Source organism: Lissotriton vulgaris, chromosome 7, assembly GCF_964263255.1.
Source record: "Lissotriton vulgaris chromosome 7, aLisVul1.2, whole genome shotgun sequence".
NCBI lineage: Eukaryota > Metazoa > Chordata > Amphibia > Caudata > Salamandridae > Lissotriton > Lissotriton vulgaris.
In genome coordinates, this window is record NC_141695.1 from 837,248,300 (window position 1) to 837,261,351 (window position 13,052).

A 13,052-nucleotide genomic window follows, 5' to 3' on the forward strand; every position below is an offset into this window, starting at 1 on the left:
ATCTGGAGTAAAACGATTTGAACACATCACTCCAGCTCTCAACTCCCTCAACTGGCTTCCCATGGAAGGGAGGCGTATTTACAAGCTGGCCTGCATCCCACACCAAACCCTTCACTCTCCGGCCCCCAACTATCTGAACAACAAACTGGTAAGAGCAGGTCAATCCAGAACTCGGAGAAGCTCCAACTCACTCCTTCTTATCCCTTAGAAACTGAAAAAGAAAACCACCTAGTACCAATCGTTTTCTGGAAACGCTCCCAGGATGTGGAACGCTCTCCCTCGAGTCCTCCGATGCAACCGCTCCTTCTCCTGTTTCAAAAAGGGACCTGAAACTCCGTCTTATTAACAAATACTTTCCTGACCAACGTCAACTAACCTAGACTTCAATATCCGAGTTCACTCCTCTCTCTCTTGACATTCAAGGATGGTTGGTGACCGGACTGTGTTAGCCACCTTTGTTTGTTTTCGCCCCCTCCCCTGCATTGTTTACCTATTTTTCATGTTGTAGTTTTTTTTAATCTCTGTTTTGCTTCCTTACTGCCTTCCTACTATGTAATGCAATTTCCTTCTGTTTTTACAGTGCGTATGTAAAGTGCTCTGATACCTACAGGTCAAGTTAGCGCTATATAAAACTTTTAAAATAAAAAATAAATAAAAAGCTCCAGAGCTCTCTATCAAGGCCTGTCACAATCACACCCACAACTTGAACTTACAGACACCTAGAGGTAATTCAGTTCTATAAATGAGTAACATGTGGAATCAAAATGTTCCAGGAAAAAAGCCTACAATTATAACATCCTGGAAAAAATACTTTTAGGCAATAGCAACAAGTAAAACAGGTGAAATTAAATCGAAACTGCCTCCCAGACATATACAACTTTAATAGTCTTTACAGTTGTTAAGAAATTCCCAATGTTTATTTTTACCAGTAGAGTAAGGACGTCGCTACAGCCGGCCGACCCCCCCCCCCCTCCCCCTCCCAACACAGAGCGTGCAAAGCCCTGAATGTCAGTAGCCCCATTTAAGTGAGAGACTCGCAGTTTTTGTAATTAAAAAATCATGCTATTTTCGCTTTCTCACTCTCCCAACGTCTTACTATTCAATACAAGTAAATTGAAGGATACAAGGGCTTTCGGTTTTCATATTTTAACCTACTGTTGGCACTACCCATCCCAGTACCCACCTGCCTTCCACCAGCGGTCCCACCCCCTACACTTAAACGTCGCTCATTGTCGAAGCACGTCATTAAGATGGCTACCACCGGGTCAGCGGTGTCGGTTTTGGCCCCGAATGGGCGACGAGTTACCGTGAAGGTGTCTGCGGGCACCGTCCTACTGCAGGTACCGAGATGGTGGGCGTGTTTTGAGGGTTGCTGTAGGGGCAGTGGGTCTCATCAGGTGCAAATTCCAGGAAAAAAGCGTGACCAGTCTCAAATTCCCCCACTATCGGCGCCATCTTGAAATGGTTTGAATTGTATTTATTTGTATGGGTAACGAGAACGAAAGGTAAACTAGAGCGGAGAGTCATTTTTTCCTGCGCCACCTTGGTTTGGTTTTACTTGTCACTGTATGAAGCTGTTATTTGGAACTGACTTTTTTTTTTAATCCTTCATACAAATGAGAATGCTTCCAAGTGATACTGATCCCCAGTGAAGTGTTCCACAACTAATTGGTACGCTTGTTGGATTTGTAGTCTAATTACAATTTACTATTGACATGGTTCCCTTCGCCCCATCAGATGCACCCCACCGTAAAGGCTTCTTTCTGCGATATTGCACTTTCCCACCCGTCTACGGTGACCCTGCGCACCAAAAAACCTCAACGCGATAGAGGTATTTCGTTATGGGGAAATAAAGCGAGTAGATTGACCCGTACGTTCGTATCAATGTATTGCCTCTCGTGAGGCAACAACTGATATATGAGAAGTTGATTTAAATCGTTTAAGTCACTGAAGTTAATAATTTAAGGGGAGATTTATTTGAATGAACAAGGAATGACACTTTGTAAACGAGATCGAGCTTATTCAGAAACTTCGCAACAACGGCTCCCCGACTATCCTCGATATGGTTGCCTGACACTAATTTTAGTTCGCAGCATTCTTCTACATAAAGCCAGATATGCAAGATTGTTTTATTACAATATATGTTATTCTCTGTAGATGAATATTAAGTGCCATACCAACTCTGTCCCTATAATCATACAGAGTAGCGTTCACCCGTTTAATATTTATTTTAATGTTATGCAAGGATAATCTAAAGTTTTCAAGCATTCATGAGCTAGAATTTTCAATCCTATGAAAGACACAGAGGCGAGTTTTATGCATTCTCCTTCTTGCTCTTATTTAACAGGAGTCAGCTGGTCTGACAATAAAACAAGACGGCATAATAAAATAAGTACAAGGCTCATTGATCTTAAATGAAAAAAAAACATAAACTTCCATGACACAAAACCGTGAACCAATAGACATCCAGTATAGACTACAAACATGTGTGACCCCCTTGTAGAACTTCTGCTTCTTTCTGCTAGGACTTCATCAGGCACATAAATCTTTTCAGTTTGATTTGAAACTAAAGTAATTAGTTGCGCCGCTTAACCAAACATAAAACTAATAAGCGGGTAGAAGTAAAGAGATCAATACAACATATGTCTGAAAATACATTGCAAGAAGCACAAGTTACTACTTGTGTAATGATATATCTGTAAGAGACATTAGTTCAGAGGTCTTCAAACTTTTTGATGCCGAGACCCCCTTGTTAAACCTTTATAGGCATAAGGACCCCTTTCCGAAAAAAGTTTCTAGAAACTGGTACTCCTCATCATCAACTTTTGACAACCATAAATGCACCTGTTAGACCCCATCACATCCATCCATCATCATTCATCAACCCACACTTTCACACATCCATCCATCTATCCTTCATCCATCTACCCTTTCATCCTTCCATCCATACTTCATCCATCCACCCTTTCATCCATACATCCATACATCATCCACCCACCCTTTCATCCATCCATCCACCCATCATTCATCCCCCACCTTTCCACACATCCATCCATCATTCATCCATGCAACCTTTTATCCATCCATACATCCATCCACCCTTTCATCCATCCATCCTTCATCCATCCACCCTTTCATCCTTCCATCCATACATCCAGCCTTCATCCGTCCACCCTTTCATCCTTCCATCCATACATCCATCCACCCTTTCATCCATACATCCATCCTTCATCCACCCACCCTTTCATCCATCCATCCACCCATCATTATTCCCCCACCATTCCACACATCCATCCATCATTCATCCATGCAACCTTTTATCCATACATCCATCCTTCATCCATCCACCCTTTCATCCTTCCATCCATACATCCATCATTCATCCATCCACCCTTTTATCCATCCACCCATCATTCATCCCCCACCTTTCCACACATCCATCCATGCATCATTCATCCATGCAACCTTTTATCCATCCATCCATACATCCATCCACCCTTTCATCCTTCTATCCATCCATCCTTCATCCGTCCACCCTTTCATCCTTCCATCCATACATCCATCCTTCATCCATCCACCCTTCCATCCATCCACCCACCCATCATTCATCCACCCACCTTTTCACACATCCATCCATCCTTCATCCATCCACCCTTTCATCCTTCCATCCATACATCCATCCTTCATCCATCCACCCTTTCATCCTTCCATCCATGCATCCATCCACCCTTTCATCCATACATCCATCCTTCATCCACCCACCCTTTCATCCATCCACCCACCCTTTCATCCATCCACCCACCTATCATTCATCTCCCCACCTTTTCACACATCCATCCATGCATCATTCATGCAACCTTTTATCCATCCATACATCCATCCACCCTTTCATCCTTCCATCCATCCTTCATCCGTCCACTCTTTCATCCATACATCCATCCTTCATCCATCCACCCTTCATCCATCCACTCCTTTCATATTTAATACGATTCAGATGGTCATCTATACCAAAAAACAGCTGTCTTATCTCAGTGTCAGCCTGTATATACCCTTTTGTTCTGTAAATTAGAAATGAATTTTGTTGTAAAAAAAAATGTTACACAAGTTTGGTATTTCAGTTTTGCAATGAATATGCATTACCTAAATTAATGACAGGAGTTTTTCGATCTCTGAAAAACTTAGCTGCGATCTGCCAGCTGCACATTTATCACTCCTCCCTACCAAATTGTTGCTGCTGGCTGGTAACATCCTGTCGCAGGGTTGGGTCGTCTCCCGGGTTCCACAGTAAACGGCACAAGAAGCGTTCTGCTGACCGTAAAAAGCCCGGGATCGGTAGAATGGACATTGTGCCCCTGTTCCTGAAACTTATGGGATCGGAAGGCAAGAGCTGCGAAGCGTTTTTTTACAGCAATCGGAGGTAAGTAATCTGTGGGTGTTTAGGAAGGCATACCAACACCCTCGACCATGACCCCCCTCCCCCATTCAACACTCTAAGGGTCGGGTCAGACGGCACAGAAAGTCTGCATATGGCACGCTGAAAAGAAAAACAAAGATCCCGCCCTGCTTCACTCTGTCTATCTGGGGCCAATATGCAAATTATGTGACTCCCCCAGCCACCCCACCTCGCCCCTCCCCCCCCCCCTTGTGTATGTGAGGCTGGCTGAAACAGCTTCAGAGACACACCAAAGCCCACGCCGGAGTACTTCACATTACTTGTTAATGAGGCTTGGATGTTTTTTCACACCTCGGTGTGAATTAGGCCTCCGCGTGAGCACCCTCAATTGTCCCGACGCCACTAAGGCAAAGGAACTGCACGCTCTGACAGAATCTGGGACCCCCTTCCCAGGACTCCACGACCCCCCTGGGGGTCGCGCCCCACAGATTGAAGACCTCTGCATTAGTTGGTGATAGATTCCTTACCTTAGAATATCCCAGGCGTCAGACTGGATCCAGAAATTTTTGCGTAGCAATACCCCTGCACGTCGGTAGCCGTCGTCTGCGGCTCCGCGTCCGTCGTCGTCGGCGTCGTTAGTGCCGGAATGACGTCGTCAGAGTACTTAGACGCCGCCCATGCGCGCTGACGTTTGTTCTGATTCACAGCTTTTCTGCGCCAGATAGGCAGAGCTATGATAGAACCAACACTGGTGCCATGAAACTAGGGCCCTAAAAGGAGATGACCTTAACCCTAGATATCGGTTCGCAGAACGGGGAGGATGGGTGTGTCGGTAAGGAATCTATCACTAACTAATGTCTCTTACAGATATATCGTTACACAAGTAGTAACTTGTGCATCTGAAAGAGACACGTTAGTGATAGATTCCTTACCTTAGAATAGATACCCCAGCAATACCAACCCCGGTGGTGGGTCTGCGAACCAATATCACACCAGAACTCCTGGACGATGGAACGGCCAAAGAAGCCATCCCTCTGGACTTGACTGTCCAGGCAGTAGTGTCTTGCGAACGTGTGCAGCGAGGCCCACGTAGCTGCCTGACAAATGTCCTGTAAGGGGACTCCTCGGCCCAGGGCAGTTGTTGCTGCCGTGGCACGAGTGGAATGAGCCCGCACTCCAGCAGGGGGCTCCTTTTAGCCATGGAGTAACATACCTGAATACACAAGATGATCCACCGTGAAATGGTCCTCTTGTGTACCGCCTTTCCCTTCTTCGCGCCCACGTAACCAACAAAGAGTTGGTCATCCACCTGGAACTGGCTTATGCGATCCAAGTAATAAGAGAGCGCACGTTTTGGGTCCAGACGGTGGAGCCTCTCTTCCTCTTTCGAGGGATGTGGAGGCGGAAAGAAGGTGGGCAAGGTGATGGACTGCCTGATGTGGAAGGCCGTGACAACCTTGAGCAGAAAGGAAGGTCGTGTATGCAACACCACCTTGTCTGGATGAACAGAGAGGAAAGGTGGAGTAGAAGAAAGAGCCTGGAGCTCACTCACTCTCCTGGCAGAGGTGGTGGCAACCAGGAAAGCAGTCTTCAGCGTAAGAAGACGGAGAGGACAGTTATGGAGTGGCTCAAAGGGAGCACACATTAGATAAGTGAGTACAAGATTCAAGTCCCACTGGGGCATCACAAAATGAACAGGAGGGAACATGTGTGTGATGCCCTTCAGAAATCTATTTACAATGGGGGACTTGAATAAGGAAGGCTGATCAGGTAGCCGTAAGAAGGCGGAAAGAGCAGAAAGGTACCCCTTAAGAGTGCCCAGAGCAGAGCCCTGCTGGGCAAGGGAAAGAAGGAAGAGTAGAACTTCAGAAAGGGGTGCAGAGAGAGGGTCCACAGCCTTTGCTGTGCACCATGCCACAAATCTGTTCCACCTGCAGGCGACTTTGTGGAGGGACGCCTGGCTGCCAGAATGATATCACAGACTTCGGGAGGCAAGTCAAATGGCCTCAACTGCCGCCGCTCAATCTCCAAACTTGTAGGTGGAGACTGGACAGGTTCGGGTGCAGGACCGCCCCCTGCTGCTGCGACAGATGGTCCTCCCGAAGAGGCAGACAAATCGGGGGATCGACTGACATGCTGAGTAGCTCGGGATACCAGTATCTTAGTGCCCAGTCTGGAGCCACAAGGATAACCTGGGCCCGGTCGCGCCTGATCTTCTTCAGCACTCTGGGCAGAAGTGGTATAGGCGGAAAGGCGTACAATAGACCGCAACTCCACTCGCGACTAAAAGCGTCTCCGAGTGAGTGCCGCCTTGGAAATTCCAACGCGCAGAACTGATGACATTGCGTGTTCTCTTCTGTGGCGAATAGATCTAACCAAGGCTCTCCCATTGCTGAAAGAGGCCTTGCGCCACGTCCGAGTTCAGACGCCATTCGTGATACATCATGCACCGACGGCTGAGTTCGTCCGCCCTGGCATTCAGAGAGCCTGCCAGGTGTTGAACCACCAGGGTCACTCCCTGATGTTCCAGCCACTGCCAGAGGCGCAGAGCCTCTTGGCATAGGGTCCACGACCCCACCCGCCTTATTTGTTGCAGTACCACATGGCGGTGGTGTTGTCCGTGAACACCTGCACTACACTCCCCCGGACAGAGGGGAGGAATTCCATCAGTGCTAGACGAATCGCCCGCAGCTCCAACAGGTTGATATGGAGCCGGGACTCCGCCGGAGACCAGAGGCCTCTGATCTCCGCCTCTCCCACGTGGCCTCCCCAGCCCTGGAGGGACGCGTCCGTCACAACCACGTGCTCTGGAGGGGGGGGTTAGGGAGGGTGATCTGCCACTGACCCAATCGCGGTCCGTGAGCCACCACTGCAGTTGTCTCGCAGTGCCCTCCGAGATCAAGACATGATCGGACAGGTTGCCCTGATGCTGGGCCCACTGAAACTTCAGGTCCCACTGCAGAGCCCGCATCCGCCACCTGGCGTGATGCACCAGAAAGATGCAGGAGGCCATCAGCCCCAGAAGCCGCAGCGTCAACCTGACCGAGACTCGGGATAACGGCTGAAAGATGGGAATCAGAGCCTGTATATCCCGAACCCGCTGTTCGAGAGGGTAAACCCGGAACTGCGCCGAGTCGAGAACCACTCCGATGAAGAGGAGCTTCTGAGAGGGACACAGGTGCGACTTCGGCACATTCATGGAGAACCCCAGCAAATGCAGGAGGTCGGCCGTAGTCTGGAGGTGGCTGACGACTGTCTGGGGTGAGCCCGCCTTCAACAACCAGTCGTCTAGGTAGGGGAAGACTGACACCCCTAACCTGCACAGATGAGCTGCGACCACCGCCATCACCTTCGTGAACACCTGTGGGGTGCTGGTAAGGCCGAAGGGGAGCACAGTAAACTGAAAGTGCTCTTGGCCTACCGTGAACCGCAGGTAACGCTGGTGGGCCGGAGGACGGGGATGTGGAAATAAGCGTCCTGCAAGACCAACGCTACCAGCCAGTCTTCCGGGTCCAGGGCAGCTAGGACCTGAGCCAAAGTCAGCATCTTGAACTTCTCCTTCCGGATGAAGCCGTTGACGTTCCGTAGGTCCAAGATAGGGTGTAGGCCCCCTTTGCCCTTCTTGGGTACCAGAAAGTAGTGGGAGTAACATCCACACCCTACTTCTGGCCCAGGAACGCGCTCGATGGCCCCCTTGGCCAAGAGGGCCATGACTTCCTCTTGCAGAAGTTGCAAGTGATCCCCCGACACGTGGAGGCATTGTGGTGGCATGGATGGTGGGGTCGCCTCGAAGGGGAGGGAGTAGCCCCTTCGGACGATCTGCAGCACCCACCTGTCTGACGTGATAGTGCGCCAGTGGGAGAGGTGATGGCGAACCCTGCCTCCCACAGGCGTCACATGGGTCTGAAAACTCGGTCTAGGAAGGTTTTGAGGCAGTTGCTGTGGAGGGAGGTGTGGACTGGCCTCGCCGTTGACCCCGACCACCGCCACAGCAGTTTCCACGGCCACCACCACGCTGTTGAACATTTTACGGCGCGTGCCTGGCAGCACGTGTGGCGGTGCCCCTTCCGTGGCCACGAAAGGAACGAAAGGCACCCGTTTGCTGGCGTGGGGCCGAGAGGCCCAAGGACTTGGCTGTAGCCCTGGAATCCTTAAAACCTTCCAGCGCATGGTCTGCCTTGTCGCCGAAGAGGCGACGGCCATCGAACGGCATGTCCAGAAGTGTGGCCTGGACATCGGCCGAGAAGTTGGCAGACCTCAACCAGGCGTGGCGTCGAACCGCCACCGTCGTTGCCATTGCCCTGCCCAGTGAGTCCGTTGTATCCAGCCCACACCGGATGAAATAGCGTGCTGCATCTCGGCCCTCCGCAAGGGTTTGGGCGAGTTTAGCCCGGACCTCCTCCGGGCATTGTGGCAGCACCTCCGCAACCGTGTCCCACAGAGTGTGGGTGTAGCGGCCCAAGAGACAGGCGGTATTAACAGACCGCAGCCCTAAGCTTACAGACGAGAACACCGTCTTCCCGAACTGTTCGTATCTCTTGGATTCCCTGTCGGACGGGGCCGACGGGAATGCAGTCTGGGAATTAGAGGCCTGGATGACCAGGCTCTCGGGGGTTGGATCGGTGGACAAAAAGCATGGGTTGCCCGGGGCCGGGCGGTAGCGTCTGGCCACGTTCCTATCCACTGGCGGGCCTGTGGCGGGCTTGGACCAAGTGCCCACAAGAACGTCACATAAGGCCTCATTGAACGGCAGCAGAGGCTCGCTGGAGCTTGACTGCGGTTTGAGGACCTCAGTGAGGAGGTTAGTCCTCACGGCCGCGACGGGGAGCTCAAGGTGTAAGGCCTTGGCTGCCTTCGTCAACACTACACTATATGTAGACCCCTCCTCCGAAGCCGCAGTCGGAGGTGAGGTAAATCCAGTGTCTGGCGATGTGTCAAGACCACTGGCCTCCCCAAGCTCATATGTCCAGTCCTGTTGAGACTGGCACTCAGTGCCAGAGGGTCCTCCGACCCCTCCCAATCCTCCTCGTCACCCGTTACCTGTAAAACAGGATTAGCAGACGGGGCCTCCTCGTGGAAATAAAAATCTCCATAGGCCGTCGGAAGTGGCGCCAGAGTCGGACCGTAGGGGACATTGGGGTCGGCGTCCACAGCGGGCGCCGGGGCGACACCCCTGGGGCCGGCGCCGGCGAGGTTGGAAGGTCGACCGGCGACGACCCGGATCCGGAAGCGGATCCAGTGAGGTCCTGCGGCGCCGGGACCGAAGTCGCCGGCGGCGCCGGGGCCGAAGCACCTGGTGGCGTCGGGGCCGGAGCACCCGACCCGCTAGGGCCTCCAGACTGGACCGTTGGGCCTGAAGGCGCCAAAGAACCCGACTGAGGAGGGAGGGACCTCATGGCCATGAGGTACAGCTCGATCTCCTCCGGCGTCGCGCCGTGCCCAGGGACCCGAAGGTGTGGAGCAGGCGGCGACGCTTGCGACTCCCGTGGAGCCGCGTGGGCGGTGTCGCCCGAGCCCCTGGCCGCATCGTGCGAGCGTCCGGGTGGGTCGGAGGAACGATGACGTCTCTCCGACCTCTCATGCCTCTTACCTGAGGACTTGGAGCCTGACGACCGGTGTCCACTCCTGGAGCTGCGATGACTCCGACCTTGCGACCTGTCCATCGGCCTCCCGTGGGACCGGGACCTGGAGTGGCGCGGGGCCGACTGCCGGAGCTCGAGCTGCTTGCGGGACCGCTCCTGCCTAGCCTTTAACGTCAGGGCCCGGCAGTCGGAGAAGGTTCGATCGTCATGGTCGAGACCTAGGCACTTCAGGCACCGGCGATGAGGGTCCGTGACCGACATCAGTCGGTCGCACTTCGAGCAGGGCTTGAACCCAGGCATCCCTACCGGCACCGATAGAGTCGAAGACTTGAAGAAAAAGAATGATCAAAAAGATCAAAAGTTTAGTCAAAAAATGACTAGGGGTAGAGCTTCTCCGGATCTGTGCTAGCTGGCGCGGAAAAAAGAAGAACTGATGTCAGAGCACATGGGCGGCGTCTAAGTACTCCGACGACGTCATTCCGGCGCTAACGACGCCGACGACAGACGCGGAGCCGCAGACGACGCCTGCCGACGCGCAGGGGTATTGCTACGCAAAAATTTCCGGATCCAGTCTGACGCCTGGGGATATTCTAAGGTAAGGAATCTATCACTAACGTGTCTCTTTCAGATTCATTAGGCATCTAAGCAATACAAGGGTGGTTTATTTATTCATTAGATCTTTATTTCGGTTAAAATAACCATAAAAGAGTACAATACAATTAAAAACATCAACATATACATCATGTGCTAATAATCCGAGTAAAAGCTATTTAAGACATACATGGGTGCTTGAGCTATTAAGATGTAAAAAAAGGATTAGCCAAAATGATCAAGTTTATAGGGGATTTGAAATTCTAAAACAATCAGGTAATTCATAGTTAAAAAAATGGATTAATACAGTAAATACTTTCTATTATAAAATGTTAAAAAAGAATCAAGGAGCATTTTACAGGGGATAATTTGGGCTAGAGTAAGTGGGGACTGCTCTAATACCAGTGCAATTTATTTCGTTATACTGTCAGTTGGAGCAAAACTAAGGATACTGTTACATTTTTAGACCTTTTTTCTTCCTAACTATTGCTACTGCAAGAAGGAACCGACTCAAACTGAATACAATGGTCTGTGAAGTATCCCCTTTGAATACTCTTTCCCCCTCTTTGATTTTCCGAAAGCCTAGAAGGAGGCAGATAGGCTTGATCCACTTACTCCTTGCTTGCAGATATGCAGAGCATATAAATATGACATGGGCCTCATCTTCCTTAATGCCCATGTCACAGAGTTCACAATGGTCAGAATCACTTTTATTCGTAGGCTCTGTCTTACACACCCACTTAGAAGTCCTAGATTTTAGTTGTAGAATACCATAGCGGTACTTTAGATACAGTGATTTTGCCATTGATGGTAAAATTTCATCCATAAAACATTCAAATTTACATTCGCTTTTAACATCGAAGAATTTAAGTGTCAATTTCCCGATTTTAGAGTTTTGAAGTGGATAACTATGAATGTATTCCCAGTATCGTGCCTTCAATAACTTTTTTGAACCATGAGTTAGGGAATCGGGATCTGTCCAAAAGCTATATAAACCTAATTTTAGAAACCATTTTTCGATATGCAATAGCCAGCTTACTCTAACAATGTTTTTTTATCTGTAAGATTTCCTTTAATGCTGCTCTATAGTCCACTAGTTCATCAGTGGACCAAAGACGAACCCAAATGAGCAGCGGGCGTAAGGAGGCATGATCATCGGAACGTCGTACATTTAGATCCCAAAATAGGGGAATTAAAGGAGTACAGCCTGGGACAGCTAAAAGTTGTCTAAAGAAGCTATTGTCCTGTAGTGAAAAAGAGTCTCTGGCTACATGGCCCCACAGTTCTGCGCCATATAAGGCAACAGATTGAGCTTTATACTTAAATAGGTCAATGGCAGGTGATACTGCCTTGAGGAAGCTATTTTTGTGCTTCCTTATTATAGGAGCTTGGCTTTGTATTAGCAGTAGCCGAGACTTTTCTATCTGGGATATCCAGTTCATTTTGGAGTCGAGGCTAATACCCAAGTATTTAAAATTTTGGACCTGTTCAATATTCTCCTTATTTACGCTAAAAACTTTAAAAAAACCTTTATGTGGGCTGATGGACATGATTTTAGTTTTAGAAGAATTAATTTCAAGATTTTTGTCCAAACAGTACGAATGAAATTTATTTAATAAATTCTGTAATCCTTTGGGGGTCTGGGAGATTAAAATCGTATCATCCGCAAATAGTAGTGCCGGAACGGCTTGTCCACTCAACTTGGGAGGGTCATGCTCACAGCCCAAGAGGGTGTCAGGGATGTCATTGACATAAAGATAAAAGAGATTTGGCGCCATAACGCAGCCTTGCCTTACCCCTCTCTTTATGTCAATTTTTTCCGTCAGTTCCCCATTGGGTCCCCACCTTACTCTTGCATAATTCCCCTCATGCAGCCTCATTAATTGGTGTAGTATGTCACCGGGGACTCCCATATCTCTTAATGATTTCCATAGTTTGCCTCTCGGGACCAAATCAAAAGCGGCCCTGAGGTCCACAAAGGCTACATATAAATGGGAGTTCCTTATGTTAATATATTTCCATACTAAACATAAAAATCTAAAAACTTGATCCACTGTGCTAATGTTAGCTCTAAATCCTGCCTGATATTTTGTTAAAATAGAGTTATCTTCAATCCAAGTGTTAAGCTTGTGTAAAAGTTGACGTGCAAAAATCTTTTGGAGTACGTCCAAAAGACTAATTGGTCTATAGTGGGCAGGATTAAGTCTGTCTCCCTTCTTGAAGATGGTTACAATTTCGTCACTCCGCCACGTCTCCGGTATTGGGGCCCCTCTTAGGATGGTATTACTAAGTAGATTAATGTACGCGGCCCAAAGGAGGTTTTTGTGTTTCCAAAGATCGCCAGGTATTCTGTCTGGGCCCGGAGCTTTGCCCTGTTTGACTGCATTGATGGCTAGTATAGTATCAGACAAACTAAATGTTAAGGGTGTAATAGACGGGTTGGGTTTTAGATTCCCTAATGTACATTCGTCTTCATCTTCCCCACC

The 13,052-nt window shown here is 49.3% G+C and overlaps 1 protein-coding gene across 1 annotated transcript in view; it reads left to right on the forward strand.

Annotated features, from left to right (window-relative positions):
- The first annotated feature begins 1,230 nt into the window (after positions 1 to 1,230).
- The window catches only part of ASPSCR1 (ASPSCR1 tether for SLC2A4, UBX domain containing), a 709,269-nt gene continuing 697,447 nt past the window's right edge, over positions 1,231 to 13,052 (forward strand). The window contains exon 1 of the mRNA XM_086931183.1: positions 1,231 to 1,340. Within this exon, the coding sequence (XP_086787309.1) occupies positions 1,251 to 1,340 (90 nt within the window). The 5' untranslated portion in view covers positions 1,231 to 1,250. The remainder of the gene's footprint in view (positions 1,341 to 13,052) is intronic.